Source organism: Cyanistes caeruleus, chromosome 12, assembly GCF_971803275.1.
Source record: "Cyanistes caeruleus chromosome 12, bCyaCae1.hap1.1, whole genome shotgun sequence".
Lineage (NCBI taxonomy): Eukaryota > Metazoa > Chordata > Aves > Passeriformes > Paridae > Cyanistes > Cyanistes caeruleus.
The window spans coordinates 20,458,057-20,483,272 of record NC_141712.1 but is presented as its reverse complement, the minus strand read 5'-3'; the positions used below and the strand labels follow the sequence as shown (position 1 = coordinate 20,483,272).

The following is a 25,216-nucleotide window of genomic DNA, read 5'->3' as shown; positions in this document are numbered from 1 at the left end:
GAATCCAGTGAGACTTCCAGATAGGAACCTCTCTGTGTGAAGGTCCCCACTCAGACCTGGAATATGTGGTTGTCCTGTCATCCATTGGAAAGAGAGCTGAAGTTGGCCAGATGTGGCAAAACAGCTGTCTTGCACATTTTGAAGAGGTTTGTTTTATGGGTAGGTGAATATTTCATGATTTGGACAGACAGGGTTTAGCCAGCCCTCCTTTCACTTTCAGAATTCCCTTGGTAATTGACTGTGTGGGAAATTGCTGATAGAGAAAACTTGCCCTGGGTTTAATCCACGATTTTGTTCAACTTTCAGAGGAGATTACCTCATTAAAGCAGCCAGAACCCCATTTCAATGCTGATACTGGAAAATGGGGAGCTGGTGCCTGTCCTGGGTCTGTTTGGGATGAGCAGGATGGTGAGGGAGGATGTGGCCCCTCACCTGGAAAGCTGTGTTTGACTGGGGTGTGAGTTGCTTCAGTAATAAAGGATGTACACACAAATAAAAATGTACCAGGGAGACACAGCCTGCAGAAAGCACAGCCCAGCAAAGCAGAACAGGGCTCTGAAGGCTCCTCTCCATCTGGCACTCGGAATATTTACTCTGGAAACATCCCATGCAGGCAGCACACAGGTTTACAGTCATCCTGCAGTCCCATGACAGCAGCATGCCCTTACTGGTCTGCATCCTCTGCCTTATGGCCTGGGATTAGGACTTGTCATCTGACACACAGATGAATTGTGCTGTTCTGTTCTGCCCAGGTTTTGTTTGTTTATTTTTTAACCCCCAAGCAAATTTTTTTTCCTAGTCTGACTCCTGTCAGGAAGTCTTGTAGTCTCTCTCAGTGCTGGAGGATACCTTGATGCTGCCTTTTCTGCTGGATTAACTGGATTTCTTGATTCTTGAGGGGGTGGTTTCTTGAAAGCATAAGGGGAAGGCTCACTTCACAGAATCAAGGGGGAGTAAGGATTTTGTGGGACATTTTCCCTGAGGATTGCAGAGGATGCTTATTTGGAGCTGTTTACCTGCCTTCCATCTATATAGGTGGCTCATGTTTACATAATTTGACATCTCTGACATTCAAGGGGTGATAAATGGGACAGAGAGAGATGAAAGGAAGGCTGACTTGAAAAATGTGTTTGTATTTTTAAACAGTTTGATAGAGGCAGAAAAATCTCCCTCCTGCACATGGGCTGAGTCCCTGGTGCTTTACGACTGGTGGGTAGAAAGCTTTTCCATTGTTGTTCACCTTTTTTTTCTTGTAGCAAAAATCAGCAGTGATAAAAATAGCCACGTGTGCAGGAGCAAAGGAAGGATAAACCTGGGGAGATCCCTCTTGGACAGTGAAAACACACAGGACTTCTACTGGCAGTCACCTGTAAAATGCTGGGGTGTTTCGAAAGTAGGGATCTGAAAGGGTAAAAAAAATAGGTGTTTGCTATAAATTTATGAGAGTAGGCAGCAAGTCCTCAGGAATTTTCTAATTTAGTGCTGCACAGAGGAGGCAGGAATGGGAGGTAGCAGGAGAAAGGAAATTTGCTTTTCTCTGCCTGCCACCAAGAGTACCCAGCAGAGAACAGCCCTTGTACCTCCCAAGAGCACTGATGCAAGAAGGGGAAAAAAATAACAGGAAAAAACTTGGAAAACACCCTTTGCTTTCGGGAGAGGGGCTGATAACATCAACCTTTGTGCTGTCAGCTTGTTGGGAGCCTTCGGTGGGATTCCTCGAGTGCTCCTGTGACTTTAAAGGCTGCCAGCAGCCGCTGTTGTTTTAATGCAAAATGCCAAAGGGGTTATTCCAGTCAGGCTCTGTGATTGCCCTTCTCCTCCACGTGAAGGGATCGATAAAGCCTTTTCTGCGCCGGGGATGTGAAGTCAAGTAGAACTTCACAAATAATGACATTTGATTGTGGTCCTCTGAGCACATGAACCAGGCATCGATCGGAGCTCGCTGCGCTGCCCATCTCCAGGGCTCTTCCAGCCTCTTAACACATTAGGAGCAATTTTGGGTGCACGGGGTTGAAGCTTGGCACCCACACTCGGAGCTGACTGCTCATCCCAAGGAGGATTTCACCGGGAATGGCCGGGAGGGCAAGGACGCCGTTCACCTGCGTCATGGCAATCAGCAAGAAACGACATTTCAGGCTTTAATTAACAGCTGTGCTTTTCTCCTCGCAGCACGAACCTGGGTTTGGTGCCCTGGGTGGTGCTGGTGGAGCGAGGAGACCGGAGCAGGAGGCAGAGCTGGGCTGGGGTGGCTCCTGTCAGCCGGAGCTGCTGGGCTGGAGCCAGGCTGAGGAATTGCCAGAGGGCTCCCGTTAACACAAGTGGTGATTCCATCTCTTGGCAGGGAGCCCAAACTGGCAACCGGCTGTGTTTGTCTCATGTCTATATTGACACAGCATCTGTGGGCCATTTGCTCTGGAAATTAAAGCTGTGCAACCAAAGGCTGCTGCGTCCCAGGGATGGAAAAACAACCCAGGCTAGGTGACTGCTGAGGACAGGAATGGTGATTTCTGGAAGGCTCACCTGGCGGGCAGGGAATGCTACTTTTTTACCAGAATAATTGAAAGAAAGGATTGTTGGAATCTCTCCTGCAGCAAACAGGTTTCTGTGGTGGTGCTGGGCAGGAGCTGAGCTGTTCTTGATGCTCTGTATGGGCTCCCTTAGAAGGCAGGAGATGCTCCAACTTCTGGTTTGGCTTTCAAGCTTTTGTGACAGAGCAGAAAAGCTCCAAGAGTTTGCTGAAACACAAACAAGGAATGACCTTTGTGCTGTGTTTGATCAGTGAACCATGTAAATCCCAGAATCCTGCAGGTTGGAAAAGCCCTCCAGGGTCATGGAGTCCAAGCTGTGACCAATCCCCAGGTGTGAGCACTGAGCCACATCCAGTCCTTCCCTGAGCACCTCCAGGGATGGGGACTCCATGCACCGGATAGGGAGCAGGGACAAAAATTAGGAATGTGCTTAAATTATTGATCCCTGCACCTTGGTGTGAACAGTCTGACAATAAACAGCTCTCAGGGATAACAGCAGAGTGGATTTGGGTGGTGTTATCCTGGTGGGTAGGACAGGCTTAGGCAGCTCTTGGCTCTTTTCCAGCTCCAGACATCACCAAACCTACCTATACAAAATAAATAATTTTGTATAAATATATTTGTATAAATATATTTATATCTTCTATTTTGCTCATTTGTTGATGAATAGAAAAATCCTTGAAACTCTCTCTGCAGGTTGAATACTGACTCACACAATACATAAAAATAGCAATATTCTATTTTATTTGCAGGGATAAAGTTGGAACGCCTTAGAAATGTCCTAAAATGGTATTTTGGGGGTTTTATTTATTTACCTATTTATTTAGTTGAGTTTTCTCCACTAGACTTCTTTTCAAGAGGGCACTGAGAGCTTAAATTATGATGACAGCTCTGGGCTGGTGGCATCAAGCAAATTGTCCCAGCACTTTCTTTCCTGGGAATCTTTGGGATTGTTTGTTGGAGTCTGGGCTACAAGGATTTCCTAGGAAACACAAGATAAAACAGAAACAGAGCAATGTCTAAACAAACACCCGAGAGACGAAAATCTTTCACACTGAAGCATTTGCAGCCGAGGAGCATTGTACCAATTAGCAGGCTCTTAATTAAATTGCTTGTTTGATTTGCATCCAAATTATAATTTGGATGTTATGGAGGCTTTGATACCTTTTCATTAACTGGTCCTTTTGTGGGGAAAAAAACCCAAAAAACCACACAAAAATCTCTTTTCCCTGTGTGTTTCAGAGGCCTGTGGCATCACAGGGTGGGAAGGTCAATCAGTTTTGTATCCATTTAAAGTCCATTATTGGTAGGGCCACTCCAGCCTATCAAGCAACTCCCTTATTTTTCCAGTCAGTGATTCAGGAATCTATAGCCCTGTGCAGATAAATGGGATTTCATGGGCTTCTAAACTTCTTGCTTTATTGAAAAGCAGAATATTAACTGCTCCACTGACCAGCTGTCCATTAAAAACACGGGATATTTTTAGAAAATTGTTTGCCAATCAAATCCTACCAACATCTGTAGAGAGCCTTTTCAGTTTGTTTTAGAAGCAAATGCTACAGCTGCTTTCCCACTTGCATTGAAACATTCCCATTTACCTGCTCTCCATGTCTCTGTCCGTGGCTCGGGGCACTTTGGGATTGTGAGGAACAGCGTGGGAGCTGGAACTGTAAAACCCAGCTTTAACAAGTCCATTTGGGACTGAGCTGGGCTGGGCTGGGCTGGGCTGGGGGGCCCTGCTTTATTGCCTGCCCAGGGAAATGAGTGGTTTTGCTTTTTTGGCTCTTGCTGGGGTTTAAATGGGCTCTGGTGGCCCTGGAGGCTGCAGGCCAGGGATTAGGGAGCTCCCAGCTGGCAGATCAGGGCTGGGGAGGGAGGGGAGCTGGCAGGGCTGGTGCCAGTGAGCTCTTAACCCCTTGCTGCTCCCAGCTGCTTCCCCAGGAGGTTCCCAATAGCTGTGCCCTTCAAATCCACCTCTGCTGCAGGGAAAATCCCACCTTGTGCCCCCACGGATGGTCAGAGACAGGAATGTGGGAATGTCTCCACTTCCTGCAGTACTTCCATCCCCACTGTCATGCCCAGGTGAGTCCCTCAATGCCAGCTTGCCATGAATCAAATGGAAAACACATCAGTTTTTATAAAATTAACCAGATTTGCTTCATTTCTCAGAGAAATTGATCCTTCAGGTGCCTGCTGCCTCTCAGGGTGTCTGGATGTCTGTCCTGGAGTTTTGGTTTTGATCAGAAGTGCCAGATGATCTTCCTGGAGCCTTCCAAAGCCATAAAAAATCAGCCAGAAAATCCTTTCCATGTACAGAATTTTTATGATTAAATGCTTCCACCTCTTTGTCCTTTGTTCTGCCATTTCATTTTAATGAATATTTTATTTGGATTATATTTTTATAAGACAAGAATGCACGGCTTTGCTTCAGCTCTTATGTCAGTGCAACACCACTTGATCACCTTATTTTACCCCAGCAGCTCAGAATGTGTTTTGGAGATTGAAGTGGACTCTTGGTTTAAAACAATCTTGAGGTTTGTTGGCGTTTTGCTGGAGAAAGCGACATCAACTCAAGATTTGCTGCATGCCCTGCATCACCTTTGATGACTTCTCTCCTTTTTCCTGCAGGGCATCGATTTCTGTCCTGGCCAGAGTGTGGATGGAGTGACAACACACACGCAGGAGGAGCACACTGTCCTGCCCCTGCTCTTCCACCTGGGCAGGGATCCTGGTGAGAAGTACCCATTAAGGTGAGCCACCTCATGGGGTTTCATGAAAACTCAGCAGTGTCAGTGTTCAGAATTTATTTGCTTTCATAGCTAGTTCTTGAAATCTGTTTAAAAAATGTCTCAGAAAGCTGTGCTGGGAAATAATGGCTTTCCTGCTGGCTTTTTCTCAGGAGGAAAGGACCAAACCTTGTTTTCAGGTGGTCAGGTGAGATGGGTGTGCACATGGACTTGTCAGCCTGGTTGTTCCTGTTCTGTGTGCTGCAGCCCCCTGGGGAGCAGGAAAACACCAATGTTTTGGACAGAACAGGGCTGAGTGCAGCACATTCAAACAGAGCTGCTGGGGAGCTGTGCCTTGGAGCTGGGAGTTTTGGGGCCAGAGGAGAAACAGACAATGTTGTGTGGCTGGAATCTCTGGAGGGCAGACTGGTAACCTTCCAGTCTCCTACCCCAGCTAAGGGAACTTCTCCAGAGGGTCTTTAGCAAGAGGATTCTGTGCCCAATCCTTCTCCTTCCTCGGGCTCTCCTGCCTGTCTGAATCCATTTTCCTCTAAGCCTGCTATTGTAATATTTATCTCTGGCACACACCATGTCCTGAGAGATTCCCGCAAGGATTTATGCAGTCAGCAGCCAGCAGAGCCCACAAAGAACCCTGCCACCTCCAAAAATGCTCCCAAGGTGTCCCCACCTCCCTCCTTCCCTCCCTCCCTGCAGCAAATCCAGCGACACGCAGCCTCATCCCTCACCAGTGGCTCTGACAGGGAGAGTGTGGAAATAAATCAAGAGGGAACAAGTGCTGCTGGGACTGCCTGCCCAGTTTGTGCAGCAGCCTGGAGAGGCAGAGATGTTTCCTGAGCTGACAGGGCTACAATTACTCAACTGATTTGAATAATTGAGTGGACACACTCACCCCATTCCTTCCAGAGGAACTGAGCCTGTGCTGTCCACTGAGTGTTTTCACTGGAGAGAGGAGGGGAGGGAAAATATTTCCATTTTCTCTTGTTTAACAGAGCACTTTAGAGGTGCATCAGCAGTGGGTAAAGCTCTTTGGGAGCTCTGCTGCCACTGCATTCCAGCACTAATGAACAAAGCACAGCTGCAGCTCCAGGGCTGTAAATACAGCTCAGTGAAACTAAGCCGGGCTGGGATTCCAGGTGAGAGCTGGGCAGTTTAACAACTGCTTTATTTCCCAAGGGCCTGGAGTGCCAGGACACAGGGAATGGCTTCCTACTGCCAGAGGGCAGGGAGAGATGGGATATTGGGAAGGAATTCCTCCCTGGGAGGGTGGGCAGGCCCTGGCACAGGTGCCCAGAGCAGCTGGGGCTGCCCCTGGATCCCTGGAAATGTCCAAGGTGAAGTTGGATGGGGCTTGGAGCAGCCTGGGCCAGTGGAAGGTGTTCCTGCCCATGGCAGGGGTGGGACTGGATGGGCTTTGAGGTCCCTTCAAACCCAACCATTGCAGGATTCTGTGATTGTGTTTTAGGAAATGAGTGTATAAAAATAATCTCTTTTTCCAAAAATTAGAAAAATGGGTAGCAGTAACTGAGCTGTAGCTTGCCTGCTGTGTGTGTCACCTTTGTCACCTGCTCCAGGTGACCTTGCCTTGCCAGGGCATTGCACTGGATGATCTCTTGAACTCTCAACCCTAAATACTCTGTGATTTTGGGATTCTGTGATACTGTTTGTGTTTCCTCTGGATTCGAGGCAGAGGAGCTCTCCCCTCAGAGGTGTTTGCAGCACCTGTGATTCCACTGTTCCTTCCCACCACCATGGAGTGAGCACTGAAATAAATTCCAGGGTTCCAACTGCAATCATTTCTCATATGGTTGCATTGATTTTTTGGATATTCACAAGCTGTTGCTTTGATTGAATTTTATGGCAAGATTATGACCTGATTATGGAGAGCTGTGCTGGTGTTTATTATGCAGCCCCTAATAGAAACCCTCTTTTTAGCAAACCACTCTTCCTTTCTGCAGCACATTCTGCTTCTATTGTCTCCTCTCTGGTCACAATGGAAAACTCATGGGAAGTGGGTCTCCTCTATCGAATGTGGTAATTAAATTATCCTCATTTGTGGAGCTGTTCCTGGTGTGTATTTTTATTTAGCTTAATTATCCCCCTTGGCAGGGAGCCTGCTGGGAGTCCCGACACTAATGTTTCTCCAAAGGGAATCCAGCATCCTGCTCCCAGCCTGCATCTGTCTGTCCCTACGTGCTGGCTCTGTTCTCCCTGCCTGCTTCTGCTCACTTTTTATTACATTTATTCCTTATTTAGTGCAGCCTTTTCTTCTCCCTTGAAGTGATTTTAATAATCTGTCATCTCTCTTGATTTACACGAGTCTGGAGCAGGGCCACGTGCAAAGCCACCAGCAGTGGGTGTCACTGCTCCTCAGGAGGGCCTGGCATCACATGGCACCTCCAGAGGGATTTGCTGCTTCTATATTTGGGATCTCAGAGCCAGGGAATCCCAGGAATCAGCAGTTCAGTCACCTGCAGCAACACCTCTGACTTGCAGGGTGGTGACACTGCACGTGCAGGACACGCAGAGACAGCTCTTCAAAGCTGCAATTCTGTAAATTCAGGGAATATTTAAGACTGGACCCTTAGGACCATCACGTGCCATTAACCTGGCCCTGCCAAGCCCACCACTGTTTGGTTCATCTCATGGGGGTTGAAACAAGATGAGTTTTAAGGTCCCTTCCCACCCAAACCATTCCATGATTGTTATTCTGTATTAGGAAGATGAGGGGATAGAAATAACCTATTTTTCCGAAAATCAAACAAAGCTTTTGAGTCTTAGTTGAAGTGGCTGCTAAAGGGATCCCTGAAGATGCAAGTGCTGCAAGACCCAGAGGCAGCAGGTAACATGTTCAGCTCCCTGGGATTCTTGGTGAGGCAGGCTAAGTCCTTCCTCTTCCTCACACTGTTCACTGCATTTCCTGGAGCCTGCCTGCAAACAATGCCAGCAGAAGGAGCTCCCACAGGAGCGCTTTCCATGCAGTGAAAAACCGCTCAGGCAGTTCCAGGCAGGTCCTGTCAGCGTGCTGGGGACACATCTGGCAGTGCTGAGCACCCTGCCCGTGTGTTCCCTTCCTGTGCTGCATCCCTGCCCTCAGCTGCTCTGGGAACAGCCCCTCCCAGCACTCCTGGGACTTCTCTTCCTGCTGCTGCCCCTCTGGATTTGGCTGGAGCCCCCCTGCCCCCCATCTTCTGCCAAGGGACACGGTTGTGTTTGCTCCTTTGCCTTGAAATATCATGGAATCCTGGAATGGGTTGGGTTGGATGAACCTTAAAGGATCCATCCCATCCCACTCCTGCCATGGCAGGGACACCTTCCACTGGCCCAGGTTGCTCCAGGCCCCATCCAGCCTGGCCTTGGGCACTTCCAGGGATCCAGGGGCAGCCCCAGCTGCTCTGGGCACCTGTGCCAGGGCCTGCCCACCCTCCCAGGGAGCAATTCCTTCCCCATATCCCATCCATCCCTGCCCTCTGGCAGTGGGAAGCCATTCTCTGTGTCCTGTCCTTCTATCCCCTGCCCAAAGTCCCTCTCCAGGTCTCCTGGAGTCCCTTGTGTAGGAGTTACCTCATCCTCAGTGGTGAGAAGTGAACCCTTTGTGCCTTTTTGTCACCCAGATCAGTGCAGGCTGTGGGACAGAAAATCTCTCTTTAGAGCTGTCAACTTTCAGCTGTAACTAAGAATGTGTGCTGGGCAGCACAGAAAGCAGAAGCATTTCCCTGAGTCTGAGCAGGGCTTTGTTTCCTCCTTGGATGCAATAACTGCCCTTGTTACCAAATTTATCCAAATACAGAACTAAGAGATCTGATAGGTTTTTTTCCTTGGCCAGGTTCTGTTATCTTTGGGTTGTGGTGTGTGTGTGCTAAGTACCACAGAGGGAACTTGTTTCTCCAGTGTGACAAATTCAGTAAAATTATCTGTTGGTACCATCTTCACAAGCAGTTGTCAGTTTTATTATCTGAGTCAGATTATTGTTTATACAGATATTTACTAAAATACTGCATTACCAGTCAAGAAGAACACAATTATTATATATATATATATATATTTATACAAAAAGCAAAGCTGGCACAGCTAAAACTACAGTTACTAAAATACCTAATGCAGCCTGAAGTAGAAAAAGTGTTTTGAAGCCAAAGAATTTATAACAGAAATCTCTGAAATGCTGCCAGTTTGAGCCAGAGGTGCAAAGCTTAATAACAAGTGAGGACAGGGTAAGTACAGCCTGCTCACACCTTGTTGTTACTCCAGGTTTGTAGCAGCTTCTGCTCTGAGCAATGAGTTTATTGAATTATGAACATCAAAATTCCTGTGTTTTACTTAGGGCAATGGATTTTACTATTATGGAAGAAAATGGAAGTGATAAGGCTTGGTTGATGAACATAATGATTTTAGAACACATTAATTAAGAAGAGAGCTCACAAGTGCCTATTTCGAGCAGATGGAAAATTCAGGAAATCATCAGAGAGGTAATTGCAGTGTTATGGAGCCAGAAAAAAAGGGAAGGAGCTCCTGAAGGGAAGCTAAAGGGAAAAGGATCTGATAGAAAAGTTGCCAGTCTCACCTTAGTGCTCAGGGCACAAACCTGGCTGTGGGGAAGAGAGAAAAGGTGCAAAACAGGGCGAAAAATGGGAATAATAGCAAAGAGCAAGGATTGTGCCCAGGGGAGATGCTGACTCCTCATCTTGGAAAAGAGGGAAATGGTACCAGCTGCATTGCAGGGGTGAATTAACAGCTGCCACAGGAGAGGTGACACTAAAAGTGTGGAAACTGTGGCTGAGGAGCCTCAGAGGTGGCAATAAAAACCGTGGAGCACCAACCACGCCGGGGCTGGATGCAGCAAGGTGGGACAAGGTGGGACAGAGCCAGCTCGGAGGGAAGAGGGGGAAATAAAATCCCCCTGTGGAGGAGAATCATCAGCCTGGAGACTGGGGATGGACACAAACACATCTGGGTCCCTGGCTGCCCTTTCCCAGTCTCTGGGACCAAGCTGGAACTCGTGCTCCATCAGCCCACAGCCCTCAGGTGTTCTGGGTGCAGTGATGCTGCATGAAAAGGAATATTGGCAGAAAAAAAAGCTGCGTGAACCAGCTGCAAAAAATGCAGAGTGCAGTTTGAAGTGGATGCCATCATCTTCTTCAGAGACAGCACCAGACAACGCTGCAGCCACAAGAAAGCAGCCTGAAGAACACAGAACATAAATTGTGGCTCAGGAATACCACTGAAAATGAAAGCTGAGGAATAGCACAGGAGCAACCAGCAGGAGGATCAGTAGACAGCTGTTACTTCTGTCACCTGTTCACACCCAGATGAAAGCTTTACTATTCACTCTACCTTTATCCCCTTTGCCATTTCAGTCCTGGGGTTCCAGGCAGTGAAATCCAGCAGAAAGGCAGGATTCTGGGAGCTGGGCAGGGAAAACTTCTGTGGAAATAGGTGAGCAGGTGAAGGATCAGCACCATCACATCTCCTTGCTGCAAGGAGTGTGCTGATCACCACAGCTTGGACTCTCCGATCTTAGAGGCCTTTTCCAACCTGAATGATTCTGGAGTTCCAAGGTTTCCTGTGGCTCAGTGGCCACATGTCCCTCACACCTCCAGGGATGCATCTGGGCCCCAAAATGCTGCTGGACCAGAGGTGACTTGGGGTAAGGGCCACCTTCACCCTTTGATTCCTCATTTGTTTTCCTCTGGCTCCTCTGAGTCTCTCCAGTAATTCCAGAGCAGAGCCCCTAACCTGTCTCAGCCTCCTGCATTGTGCAGACCTTAAATTGCAAATAAACTTGATAATAGAAGAGAGGAACTGAGGAAGACTGAATAATAAGACAAGATCAAGACTTGGATACCACGGTGCTGCAAAGCCTCAGAGCACTGATAACAGATAAAATCAAATTATCAGAATCTGGGTGTATTTCACAATTAAAAATAATGATTTTAATTAAAATAATTCCAGGGGAGAAGGAAGTAAAGTATCATTAGCCACGTTTTATGCTCTTCCCATAACTTCATATCAATCTGAGGGCTGCTGTTCATAAAATCATGGAATCCTGGAATGGTTTGGATTGGAAGGGGCCTTTAAAGCTCATCCTGTTGAAAGCTCATTACCTTTCACTAAACCAGGCTGCTCCAAGCCCTGTCCAACCTGGTCTAGAGCCCTTTGTCAGGTTTCTGTGAATCCCATTATGGGATTTTTTATAATCTATCATTCCCATTTTGTTCCAGTCCTCTCAGTTACACCACGGCCCCATCACTCCCAGGACAGCCACCGCGCAGTGGATCAGCAGGACGAGGTGTAAAACATCCTGAAATCCCGCTGAGAATGCTCCTGGATTTGTTTGGGTGCTGATCTATTTGAGGGTGCATTTAAGGATGGCAGAGAATCATCCCCGAAGGTGAAAGCCCAAGGAGCAGAGGATTAGAGCGGAGTTTTAGCTGTGTGTGAGACAAACCCTGCTCCCTGCAGAGCTGGATTTGCTGGGAGGGCAGGCTGGGGTTAAGCAGCAGAGCAGGTTCCAGGAGCTGAGGGGGGAGGATGGGAGCAGATTGCCAAGGCACAATTACAGTAAATGAAGGAAGCACAGCCCACACCTGTGCCTGGGACCCCGAGCTCCAATCCAGCCCTGATTGCATCTCCAGGGACTTCCCGGAGGTAAAGTGTCAATTAGTGTAATGACCCTGGACTTTGTCCACTCTGCTCCCTCGTTCTGAGCGTGGAATAATTTCATGGACGCTGGGGGATCTCTTTTAGCAAACTCCTCACAACACCACCTGCTCACCCTCTCATTCTTGCAGTGCTATTCCCAGCTCTCCTTCCCGGGATTGCTCAACTGGAATACGAAATGCAGCTCGCCCCGGAGGCAGCCGGGGCTGCATCCTCACAGACAATGGTGCCCAGACACCTGTACAGCTCATTCCACCTCTTTTTACAGCAGGGAATGCAGCAAAGCTGGCCTTGCAGCCCAGCTCTCCATGTGCACATCCAGGAAAGGATGGGACTCCAGGTAGGAGAGGTTCCCAGCTCCCCTAACAGCTCAGACTGATTACCATGAGGTAATTATCCCCATTTTACATGCAAATTCCAGGCACTCTTGCAGATTTTGTCTCAAAATTCACTTGCTTAGGGCTGCAGGCAGTTTTAACTCCTGTGCAGTCAGTAAATACTTTGCAAATCCACGGATGTGGGATTTTGGGGCGTGTTGTGGAGCTGAACAGGAATATCTGAGGAAAAACTGAGCCATGGAGTCAAGGCAGGAAAATCCAACTCCATGGAATGGGGATATATCCACGTGGTCAAGAAAAGAAAACCAAACCCCATGGAGCAGGGTTAGGTGGGATATTGGGAAGAAATTCCTCCCTGTGAGGGTGGGCAGGCCCTGGCACAAGTGCCCAGAGCAGCTGTGGCTGCCTCTGGATCCCTGGAAGTGCCCAAGGCCAGCTTGGATGGGGCTTGGAGCAGCCTGGGCCAGTGGAAGGTGTCCCTGCCCATGGCAGGGGATGGGATGAGATGAGCTTTAAATCCCCTCCAACCCAAACCATCCCAGGATTGTCAGATTCTATGAAATTCGGGAGCTTCTCAGGATACTCTGGATTTCAGGGTGGTCCTTCAGCTCTCTCCACCAGGATCCAGCCAGCTGGGTGTGAGAGCAGCAGCTCCAGCTCCTCATCCCCCATTCCCTTCCAGCTCTCTATCAGCTCAGCCCAGCTCCACAATCAGCCTCCCCCTGGCTGCCTGCCGAGCTGGGATATTTATAGGGTTTACTGGAAATGCTTGGCACATCGCTGGCCTTCGAAATGTGATTGTTTTGCAAAGAAGGAAATTAGCTGGAGTGTGGGGCTGGTGGCCAGCTTGGCCTGGGAGCAGAGGGAGCCCGAGGTCAGGACCCAGCTGCATTGTTTCTTTTATCTTCAGAAGGAATTTGCCGCTCTCCGTGGGGTTTTTGGTGTTTTTTTTTAAGTGACTCTTAAGGTGATGGACAAAGAGAGATCATTGTTAGGAATCCTGCTTTTTAGAAATACTTGAGATATTGGTGGTGCCTACCCTGAGCCACTCCACAAATACCTGCTGGAAGGGTGGGTCAGGTTCTGCTCATTTGTAACCAGGTTTGGGGCATGGCAGATGGCTCCCAGCTTGGAATAATCAAACTGTAATGGAAAAATGTGGATGGGGCAGAACCTCAGCGTGTTGTGGAATGGGGGAGGTATTCTCCTCTTGGACAAGGCCCTTCTATTCTTCTCCTCTCTGTTTGCATAATTTTAGTTCATTTCCTTGGTGGTTGTGGAGTTTAACTGGCCCGAGGTTGTGTTTGAAACCCTTCCTGAGAACACTCTTGTAAAACAAAATATTGACATTCCCTTCGCTTCCCTACAACAAACGCCTCCACCCAGGGCAGGTGTTCCAGGAGAGCTCTTGGAAGAGGGGGAGCTGAGTGTGGAGAGCTGCTGACCTCAGGTGGGACGCACTGGAAGAGTTGCCTTGGGAAATTTCTGTCCTAAGCTGTCTGGGAAAACGTTTGTCCTGTGTCTGGGAAGCCTCCCCTGATAATCGTTTAAGGGATAGCTCGAGGACAACCCAGAAATGCCTTTTTATTTGCTAAGACAATTCCCTTGGGAATCCACATGAGCTCCTAGCAGATCTGCACTAGGAGGAAACATTTGGGGCCCTGGAGCAGCAGTTTGGAAAGCTGAGCTGGTCTGGAGGCAGGTGATTTCTGGGGAGGACAAGCCACTGCCATCCTCGGTGCCCTGAGCAGCGCAGCCCCACCCTGCCAGCCTGCACTTCATTCCCTACAGACCCACGGGCAGCTGGCAGGATGTTTCCACATCTCTTCCTTGTGGCCCAGCCTGGTGATGGACAGCACAGTGAAGCCCAGCAGTAACCCCTGTGCTTTTCCCGTTGCAGTTTTGCCAGTGAGGAATACCAGCGGGCCATGGAGCGCATCTCGGGGCTGGTCCAGGAGCACAAGGCTGCCCTGGTGCCAGGCCAGCCCCAGCTGAACGTGTGTGACCAGGCTGTCATGGTGAGTGCCTAAATGCACTGGGGAATCCTTGGATTAAAATACATTTTGTAAATGTTTCATGCAATGTCAGTGTTGGGAAGGGATGGAGAAGAGATCACAGTCACCTGTTGGTGGGTTCCTTGCTTTAGAGACAGAGCAGTTCCTTCTTCTCCTTTCTAATCCCTTTCTGCAATTCTCCAAATCCTGGAATCACATCATGAATCCTGCAATGGTTTGGGTGGGAAGGGATCTTAGAGCTCATCCAGTCCCACCCCTGCCAGGGCAGGGACACCTTCCACTGGCCCAGGGTGCTCCAAGCTCCATCCAGCCTGGCCTGGGACACTTCCAGGGATCCAGGGGCAGCCCCAGCTCCTCTGAGCACCTGTGCCAGGGCCTGCCCACCCTCCCAGGGAGGAATTCCTTCCCAATGTCCCATCCATTCCTGCCCTCTTTGTTTTGAATCTTCTATGGGACAGTGCCTCATTTTCAGTGATCTATCTTGCTCTGTTTCCTCCAATTCCCCCCATGCCTGAATTTTCCAAAGTCTTTATTGAAATTGAACATTTCCAGTGCTGTTTTCTCTTTCAAGTCTCTTGTTGGAAAGTTACAGTTTGGCTTCCCTGTCAAACACTGCTTGGTTTATTGAGAACCTGGGAAAGAAACTGGATAATGTGGGGGAGGTTGTCACTTGACAGGAGGCTGTGTAGTCTGAGGGAATGTGTCTGGGGGCTGACAGACAAAATAGTAACAGGCAAAATCTTTTTACGGACAAAATCTTGTAACAGGCTGTTACAAAATAGTAACAGGCAAAATCTTCCTGATGCAGAAATAATCTTCTGAATCAGTCAGAACCCGCTGCCTCTGGTCTGTCACCAGCAAAGAGCAAAATGTGGAGCAGTTCCTCTCAGAAACAAGGCAAAGATGTCCCTTAGCTTTGTCCCATCTCTTTATTTTTGGATGCTAAATAGGAAAAAGATTTGAAGGCCCATTGTTTCTGTGTTGTTTTCTTTCCTTATTCAACTTTTCCCTTAATAAAAACTGTTCTCTGCTCCTCTGGGACCTTTTGGATTCAGGCACTGTCCCCAGGGCCTGGCTGCTGCCAGAGCCCTGCACTGCAAAGGCATTCCTTCCAAAACTGCTTCACAAATTGAAGGCCATCAGAGGCAGAAAATGGGCTGGGGGGATTCTAATCCCAGGAGAAATGTTTCAATCCCAGCAGGAAACATGGTGAGTTTTCCAGTCTGTGTACTCTCCTCACAAGATAACTCCATGGTCACAACACCAAAATATCAGGCACCAGATTGCTGCTGCCTTTGCAGACCAGAAATGAAGATAAGCAAATCTTTAGGGAGAGATTATATTGGTGGGGTGGACTGGGGCCTAAATCTGTTTTTGGGGCATGCTGGGAGATAGAGACACTGACACTATCTCCTATCACCTGTTTATGTGATAAGGGTGTTTGATGTATTTGGGAGAGAGGAGAAGAATTGTCTTTACTTACACAAAAACAAAGTGTGTGGAAGTGTTCAAGGCCACGGAGGGACAGGACACAGGGAATGGCTCCCAGTGCCAGAGGGCAGGGATGGATGTGATATTGGGAAGGAATTCATCCCTGGGAGGGTGGGGAGACCCTGGCACAGATTCCCAGAGGAGCTGTGGCTGTGCCATCCCTGGAAATGTCCAAGGCAAGGTTGGATGGGGCTTGGAGCACCCTGGGCCAGTGGAGGGTGTCCCTGGCCATGGCAGGGTTGGGACTGGATGAGCTTTAAGGTCCCTTCCCACCCAAGCATTGCAGGATTCCAGGAGAGCAGATGGATCATTCTGCACCTCCTGCAGCCGAGGATTGATGGAAGCACCGGAGCAGGGGAGGTGTTTGCAGCCCATCTGTGCTGGATCCCAGCAGCAGCGTCCAGGGAGCTCCCCCAGAGCCGGCTCTGCTGGGTTTTCCTGCTGTGGGAGTGTGGGAGAAGCTGTTCCATGCAGCTCAGGGCTGGCCTGGCTCACAGCACACGTGGTGTCCCCAGGGCTCCCAGCACAGACCAGCAACGGGACCGGGACTGCAGCACAGACCATTTATTGTTCTGCTTTTTCAAAAGAACAAACATTTCATTTCATCTGTTCCTTTGGCTCTCAATTCCTTCTGCAGACTGCTCTGAATTTTCCAGCCCTGGCTGCACATTTTAAACCAGAGGAACAGATTTAGAAAACGGCATTAATTGTTCTGGAAGCCCTCGGTGCAGAGGTGTCTCCAGCACAGCTCCCTCTGTGGCTGCTCCTCTGCACGAATAGCTGGTGTCTCACTGCCATCTGTTGTCAGCTCCATGGAACAAAAACCTGCTCCAGTGGTTTCTTTTCCTGGGGTTCAGCGTTTCTTTTCCGTAGGAAATGAATCCCAAGAAAACATAAATACTTGCAGGGTGAAAATCAGCAAAACGAAATCAGCAGGAGGGCAGTGTTGAACTGGCCTTCAGTAGGGGACAGCAGGAATATCCCATGGATGGACAGGCCTGAGAGAAGGAGGGACAGACAATGAGCACAAAAGATCCCTAAAGGCAGAATGGGAATTGTGATTTTCCCTTCCCATGACCACAGTCCCAAATTTTAAATGGCAGAACCTCAATGAAATTAAAAATGTTCATTTATCCAAATTCCTTCTTCCATTAATCCCTCTGGAAGCTGAAGCTGGCAGTGGATCTCCTTGCTGGTGTCCTTTTTCTGTTCTACACTTCAGGTAGCTCAAAAAACGTGGAAAACTTTCTGTCTATTTCTGTTCTGGTGTGCAGGCACTGGAAGAGGAGTCTCAGGAATGCTTCCTGCTCCATCTGCCCATGGACTCATCCATCAAAATGCTCATTAAAATACCAGCATTCTTATCTCTCTCACACCCTTCTGCTGCCTTTTGCTTCCTCAGGAAAGTGCCTGGATATTGCAGTGCTGAGATTAGGAACTCCCCAGGAATCCCAGGAAAACTGGGGGTGTCACCAAAACCTCCTGGTCTGGTTGCTCTGTGCTGCTACAGGAGAGAGAGGAGGGTCACCAGCATCCCAGCAAACTGGACTGGGAGAGGCCAGGAAGGACTGGCATATCCCAGGAGAGGGAATCATCTGCTGCACAGGATTTGTAGCCTTTCCCAGCTTTTATTTGAGCAGTGTTTGGAGTGGGGAAGTTTATGAGCCCAGAGGCTTCGGCTGCAAGAGGAGTTTCATTTTTCAAGCAGCACATAAAAGTGTCTTTGTGAGCATCATTAAGAGCTGGTTGGGGTGAGAGTTTAGCAGATACTTGGTGTGAATCATCTTTCTGTCTATTTCTGTTTGTTTTTAACAGAATTGGTCCCCTCCAGGCTGTGAGAAGCTTGGGAAGTGCCTGAAAGCGCCAGAGTCTGATCCTAAGAAATGCTCTTGGCCTCACTGATGGCTGCAGCCCTCCAGAGCTACCCAGAGGCAGCTGGACATCGAGTTTCCAGTGCCTGCTCCTGTTGGCACTCCTGTTTACACAGGAAGGGTGTGATGTGTGCATGATATCATCACTTGCTCTTCCAAAAGGGACAGTGTTTATATTCCTCATGCTCAGGGTTTAGCCTCTACTCCTCTCTTCTCCCAGTTCTTTCCCTAAATGGTAACTCCAGTGAGGATGGGTTCAGCTGTAAAAGTTCTCTGGCCAGCCACGACTCTGCCATCAGCTCCAAAACACCATCAGATCCAAAATGGATCACTCCTGCTCCTTCCACCCAACCTCGCTCGCTCCAGCAGGATCCATGGGGACAGGTCAGGAAACTCGGAGCTGCCAGACAGCCCTGCCCAAACTGCCCATGTTTTGTTTGCCTGTAACTTGTTGTTTTAACATTTGATTTCCATTGTGAACTCTGGACATCAACTTGTTTTTCCTTTCACCCGAAATTTGTGAGTTCTGGGTGCAAACAAGGGATCCCTCCTGTTCACAGCTGAGGGGTTTGGATCCAGGGAGAACACACTGAATTCCTTCCATGTGCAAACATTCCCTAGGTCATGGTTTAAGGAAAGGTGAGGATTGTGTTCAAGTAAGTGTTGGATTGGGGTTACAGCCCCTGCCAGGGCCTGAAGGAGCTCCAAGAGAGCTGGAGAGGGACTGTGGAAAAGGATCTGGAGTGCCAGGACACAGGGAATGCCTTCCACTGCCAGAGGGCAGGCTTAGATGGGATATTGGGAAGGAATTCTTCCTTGTAGGAGAGGTGAGACCCTGGCACAGGTGCCCAGAGCAGCTGTGGCTGCCCCTGGATCCCTGGAAGTGTCCGAGGCTGGACTGGAATGGACTTGGAGCAACCTGGGGTAGTGGAAGTGGGGTTGCCCTGGATGAGCTTTCAGGTCTTTTCCAACCCAGACCATTCCAGGATTCTGTTGCCTAATTGTTGGTGCAGGACATTTGTGGGGAGCTGGGTGTCAGGTGTTCATTTTGGGGCTTTTCTTGATTTCCAAAAATCTGGATCTAAAGCTGGTCCAAGTTCACTTCCCATCTCGTGCTCTGGGCCCAGCCAAGTGCAGGCTCAGAAATGCCTCTTTGCATCAGCCCTTAACTCTTGACCCCGTTTCCAGCACACGTTCTCCAAGGAATTCTCCTTGTGCAAACCTTCCCCAGCCTGGCTGTAGCTCTCCTTTAGCCAGAGTTCCTGGGGAGCCTTCGCTCAACTCTGCAGGGCAGATCCCTGCTCTGCCTTGGAGCCCATTCCACACCCTTCCCTGTCTCCAGGAAACCTGTCTGCAGCAAAACCAGGCTCCTCTGGGCCTTCAGGGCAGGAGGGAGCCCTGGGCTTGTTTGGGTTCTGAGAAGACTGAAAGAGGGGAAATGTAGGTTGGATATAAGGAGGAAATTGTTCCCTGTGAGAGTGGGGAGGCCCTGGCCCAGAGAAGCTTGGAGCAGCCTGGGACAGTGGAAGCTGTTCCTGCCCATGGCAGGGGGTGGAACTGGATGAGCTTTTAGATCCCTTTGCACCCAAACCATTCTCCATTTGTCCCACCAAGAGCTCTATTTCCACCCTCCAGTGTTTTCCACAGTACACGTGCCCTCTCCATGTGATCTTGTGCTGCCTTGGGAAAATCCAGGTGTCCTGTACCTGGAAACAGCTCCAATTCCTTCCCAAGCTAAGCCTGGAGCTGCTTGAGAGCTCTGCTTCTGTGCCAAGTGCTGTGCTCCCACCAGCTCCAGGCTCTCAGCTGCTTGTTCCTACCCTCCTGTAATCCCCAGCACTGCATTCTCCCCATCCCCATGGTTTCTGTACCTGGAATCCCCTCCACGGTAATTCCTGGTGTGTGTCTCATGGAGCTGGATAATCCCATAAAACTGGGATAAGAACAGCACTTGAGTCAGCTCTTGCTGTTCCACCTCTCAGAAATCCCAGCCAGCATTTCAGGGATCCCTGCATGTCTGCAAGTGACATTTGTTTATAGCCCACATTTCTTAGGATGTTCCTAATTGTCCTTCAAGTGTATCATGGCATTTCCAGCTCATCCATAACGTTCCTCCTTGTTTAGACACAGCTCAAGGCCTGGGAGATCCGGCCAGCAGCTCCCTCAGAGGTGAGGTGAGGGCTGGGAGCAGTTGTGGGTCTGTCAGCACAGATAAAACCAGGAGCTCCCCATTTTCTGGGGCTGTTCCACCTCTGCTTTAGTGCTTCTGCTTGTCCAGAGAGGGGAATGGAGCTGGGAACGGGCTGGAGCACCAGGAGGGGCTGAGGGAGCTGGGAAGGGGCTCAGCCTGGAGAAAAGGAGGATCAGGAGGGACCTCATGGCTCTGCACAACTCCCTGCCAGGAGGGGACAGCCAGGGGAGGGCTCTGCTCCCAGGAACAGGGACAGGAGGAGAGTTGTGCCAGGTTGAATATCAGGGAATTTTATTCATGGAAAGGGTGAAAAGCATTGGCACAGGGCAGTGGTGACATCCCCATCCCTGGAAGTGTTGAAAGCCATGTGGATGTGGCATTGAGGTGACTGTGGTGATGGTGCTGGGCTGAGGGTTGGACTCGATGATCTCCAAGCTCTTTTCCAACCTCAGTGACTTTGATTCTGGGAATGTCAGAGCCCTGCATTCACTATAAAACTCCCACCAGAGGAGGGAGTCCATGGCTGCAGCTCCCTGGCAGTCATGTCAGCCCTCAAATCCTGCTGAGGTGACACCACTTTGTGGGGTTCTGTGCTGCTTAGGAAGAGTTCCCCCAGGATCAGAGCTGGGGCCTGGCCTGGCCACGCTCCTCAATCCCCAGAATTTGCTCTGGACACCTCCTCCCTGCCCCCTGCCTGCTGCTTCCTCCTTTTCTCTTTCCCAGCTGCACTTCGGAAGATCCTGCTTTGCCCCTGGAACTTGCTCTGAGCAGCTACAGGGTTTGTCCCCCCCATCCCAGCACAGCAAACCCTCATTCCTCCCTGGAATAATCTCAGGACACGGATCCTGGAGGGAAATTTTGCACTTGAAAGCAAGTTAGTGTCTTGAAAGCATGGAGTGTCTGTTTAGAATAAAAGGACACGAAGCAGATAATAAATAACCAGGGTTTAACGTGACAAAGCTTCTGTGTTAAATAGGAATAGTTGTTTTACAGCTGGGTAATAGGAGGAATTTTAAATGAATGCCTTTCCTAAAAATGTACAGATTTAAAAGCTGTGAGGTGAAGAACTATTGAGGAAAAATAAACTAATTTATCAGCAATGCAGTCTGTGATTTCACCTGTAAGCCAAGGGGGTAACACCTTGCTTTGGGGCACTCTCCCAAATTCACCTCCAGGGTCATGGGACTGACTGGGGTTAAAAATAATTTAGTTTGTTTTCCTGGAATTATGTTTACCATGGATCAATCTCCCAGTCCTCAAGGTGCAGTTCAGAGGCTGGGGAGGAACAGCACAGGGGTGGGGATGGTGCCTGCAGCCCCCACTACCCACTCAGGGCACAAAGTGGCCACATCTGCCCTTAAAAACCATCCTGAGCTGCTGGCCTGAAGCTTCCCAGTTCGGGAACTGGGGCAGGAGTGGGGCTGGAGGGATTTCCTGCCCACTCTGGGACCTGCAGCAGCCAAACTTCTCTGGTGGTGGTGGCTTCTGTTCTCCAGCTACGAGACAGAAATGCCAAAGGAATGCTGGAGTTTAGGGCTGCGATGTTCCTTTCTTTATGTTTATTATGCTGAACGCTAAAAGCTTAATATCTTCCTGGCCTAAGAGTCCAAAGAATTTCTTTCTTGCCTTTAATTTCCAATTAGCTGAGCCTCTCAAGCCTCCCAGCTCTGCCCCTGAGGCTCTGTTATCATCCCACCCTCCGTGCAGAGAAGCTTCCGAAATGGATGGAACTAATAATCGTGGAAAAACTCTGGCTGCAAAAGTGGAGCCTTGATTTCAAATCCAGCAGCGACAAATGGATTATTTCGGTGGCAAATTGGTCCCTTGGGACAAACAATTTGGGGAGCTGAAGGCTGGAACTGGGAAGCAGCAGATCAATTCCCAACACTTGGAGCCAAGGTTAATGCCCTGCAAACTGGCTGGAGTGCAGCAGAGAACACGGCTCTGCCTGCCCGAGGGGAGCCTCAGGAATGTGGTGTCAAAGGGAAAATGGGGAAGTTTGGAACAAGAGAAGCGAGAGAATCCCACGGATTTGCTGGTAAAACCTGGGGGCTGTTTTGGGGCAGTGACAGTGGGATTTGACTAAAAGAAGTGGAACTGCCATCTCCAAGAAGGAGGCTGTGGGACAGTAGTGGCAGTTCCTATACCTGTCACCTCCAGCCCTTCCCAAACCTCATGGACAGCATCCCAAAATTCCTGCTTTCACATCAAGGATCTCCTCAAGGTTGGACACTCTCGTTTTCCCCAGTGACAACAGCTTTGAGGTAACCCCATGAAAGAACTGCAGCAGCTGAAGAAGGACCTGTGGAAGGTGAGAACTGAATGGAGTTTGTGGGGGAGGAAGGTTTGGGGTGCTGGGAGGTGATTTTTGGCTGCAGAGTCCCCAGCAGCCTCTGGAGCAAAATCCAGAGAAATCCCTCCCCAGGGATCCTGCCCTTGTCCTCAGCACTGGGAAACTTTACAAACTAAACACACTTTTATCCTCATAAGAGTTCCTTTGCTTGTTCAGCTTCCAGATAACTGTTCTGCAGTTAGAATGGCCTGTTTTTCATCTCTCCTAACAGTTAGAATACTTGGAAATCGACTTTTCCTTTTGTTTTCTGGTGGCATTGGATGTTTTTCTATGTTATCAGGAGGCGACACTGTGGTGCCCCTTGAATTAAACTGTCAGGTTTTAAGAACAGCTGCAAGGGAAGAACTGAAATCCCATTTGAGTTCTTTTTTCCTTTGGAAAATGGCTATTTTAAACACCAAGGCTCCATTTGCCTGATTTCTTTATATCCCCTTCCACCGTTTAAAGTTTTGTTGTTGCTTTAAGTCTAGTTGGGATTATATAAATCCTAAATAAAGGTGGATCCGTAGCCAGAAGCTCGTGGTCTTTTAGGAGGCAGGAGAAGCCTCTGCCTTCCAGCTTCTGGAGAGAGGCAATCTGGCAGCTCTCCGGGCCTTTGTCCCTCTTGGAGTCACTTAACACCCTCTGGGTGACAGGAGGTTGGTAGCACAATTCCCAGCTGAAAGGGAGAGCAGATAAAAGCCAGCAGCGAGGAATGCGAGCCAAATCCATTAGTTCTGGATCAGACACAAAATCCAGGCTGGCCAGGGCAGAGAGAGGAGATTTGTGTCTTCTCCAAGGGCCTGATCCAACCTGCTGCAGCAGGCAGGAGGTGCTCCTTGGGCTCCGAGGGAGGCACAGCTGGATCACGACATTTCTCCCTCTTTTAGGTGGACAAAACCAGCTCCAAAGCTTCTATCCCAAGCCCAGGGATCTGGCTGGGGAGCTGCATTCTTCTGGTGTTGAAATAAGATGTTTCAAATTGGATTTTTGTGTGTGTGTGTGTGTGGTTTTGGTTGTGGTTTTTTTTTTTTTTGAAAGGGTTTAAAGTGCATGAGTTTCCTCAGCTGAGATTGAAACGAAGCATTCCAGTGGATTTGCAGGGAAATTTTTGTGCTCATTTTCCCTCATGGAAGGGAGATGTTGAAATTCAGGGCATTTTGTTCCACTTCACACTGAAGTGTTAAAATCCTGAACGGAACACAAACTTCCAGGCTCAGCACAGCTCTTTAATTGCCTGGTTAAGCTGATTAAAGTTAGTTCCCAAACTTTTATATTCCCAGTTTCTGTGCTCCCTGGCTAGTAACACCTCTCCTATCAAGATCTCAAAGCACTTTTAAATCACTGAAAAGGGGCAAATCCAGAGTCTGCTGGGGGAATCCAGATTCCAGGTGGTGATTCCTTTGCCAGGCACGGATCACTGAACCTCTCCGAGCCACGAGCGGATGTGGAGTCACCTCCCGGGTGATATTCCAGAGCCCTTTGACATCACATTTGGAAAGGGGTCCTAGGAAAGTTCTCTGCAGATGGAAATTGCAGTAGGAGTCAGCAGTGTTGTTTGAAAGGTGGAACAATCACAGGGAAAATTGATTTCCTTGGGGTGTTCCAGTCCGGTCTGTGCCGGTAGGTGCAGTTGGAATCCTTGGAGAAGGGGGATAAATCAGGAGTTCTGACAGGAATCTTAGGAATGTTTAACCATGACTTCTGGGTCACTGCAAGTCCAGTTTGGTGTAACCTTTGTGCCTTTCCCGACAGAAGCGATGGAGACAGACTGATCCCACATCCGAGGAGGAGATCCCTGGCTGTGGGGTGGAGCAGTGGGGGCACTCAGCAGCTCATCCTGGGGAAGGTTTGCCAGGGCTTGGCTGGGATGAGGGGCCTGGGAACCTCACTCAGCCTCCAGGAACATGTGGTGGAGTCTCCTGCAGTGAGGGTGGGATTGTGGGGGGTCACAAACAGGACAGGGGTGACACAGACCCCCCGTTCCAGCCCCTCCATTAGTGAGAAGCAGAAGCTGAGCTGCTTGGCAGGCTGCAAAGATCCTTTTCCCCAGGAAATAAGCTCCTGCTTATTTATTTCCACGAGTAGGCAGATAAATTCCATCAGCAATTCCATCTGCCAGGAAGAAGAGGAGTTGCTGGAACAGCTCATTGTCCAGTGCTGTGCTTGTAAGGTCACAAGAAAAACCCTTCCAGCTCATCCCAGGGAGCGAGAGTCTGGGTTCCACTGCAAGGCCAGGTCCTTCCTCCGTGTTTGCTTCCCTGGAACAGCTGCCCAAGAGGATTCTTCTGCTGACAAAGAGATAATCTGAGTTCAGGGAAAATCTGAGTTTGTGAGGGAATGGTTGTGAAGGGAGCATGGGCTGTCTCTGGCAGTAGAGGGAATTAACCTTAGCAGGAGTTGGGATTGTTCAGCTTGGGGAAGAGGAGGCTCCAGGGGGACCTTAGGGCTCTTTCCAGTGCCTGGAGGGGTTCTGAGAGAGCTGGAGAGGGACTTTAGACAAGGGCCAAGATAAGGAGGAATGGCTTCCCCAGAGGGCAGGGTTAGATGGGATATCAGGGAGAAATTCCTCCCTGGGAGGGTGGGAGGCCCTGGCACAGGTGCCCAGAGCAGCTGTGGCTGCCCCTGCATCCCTGGAAGTGTCCAAGGCGAGGTTGGACGGGGCTTGGAGCACCCTGGGCCAGTGGAAGGTGTCCCTGGCATGGCAGGGCTCTGCAGAGGGTGTGGGTGAAGTTTTCCTGGTCACAACTGAGCTCAGCCAGGGCTGTTACAGGCTCAAACTGCTTCTACTTTCCTCAGCGAGCCGTGCCGGGATGGGTTTGGAGCAGATCCAAGGTGTATTTGTTAATGGAAGAGATCTGAACTGAATTTGCTGGATTTTTCAAGGCCAAACAACATTCAGCACTGGGAGATGGGAGATGGGAGCTCCCTGACCTGCCAAGGACTCGGTGACACCAGGAGCTGTTGGTCCAGGACCCAGGACTGTGTTATCATCCCTCGTGGGTCTCATCCCAACCAACGGATTTAACAAACACAGAGCGACTCCAGG

General features: G+C 49.4%; 1 protein-coding gene across 19 annotated transcripts in view; it reads left to right on the top strand.

Annotated features, from left to right (window-relative positions):
* Nucleotides 1-23,154, top strand: part of GALNS (galactosamine (N-acetyl)-6-sulfatase) — a 44,698-nt gene extending 21,544 nt beyond the window's left edge. For 6 of the 19 annotated variants that reach the window (XM_086848013.1, XM_086848023.1, XM_086848021.1 and 3 more), the window contains 3 exons: nt 5,157-5,278; nt 14,168-14,285; nt 17,589-20,935. In XM_086848013.1, the coding sequence (XP_086704139.1) occupies nt 5,157-5,278; nt 14,168-14,285; nt 17,589-17,675 (327 nt within the window). In that variant the 3' untranslated portion in view covers nt 17,676-20,935. Of the gene's footprint in view, nt 1-5,156; nt 5,279-9,593; nt 9,739-11,490; nt 12,319-14,167; nt 14,286-17,588; nt 20,936-21,478 lie in introns of those variants that run through there. The other 13 variants (XR_015275500.1, XR_015275501.1, XR_015275503.1 and 10 more) reach the window with 13 other exon arrangements.
* The last annotated feature ends 2,062 nt before the right edge of the window (nt 23,155-25,216 follow it).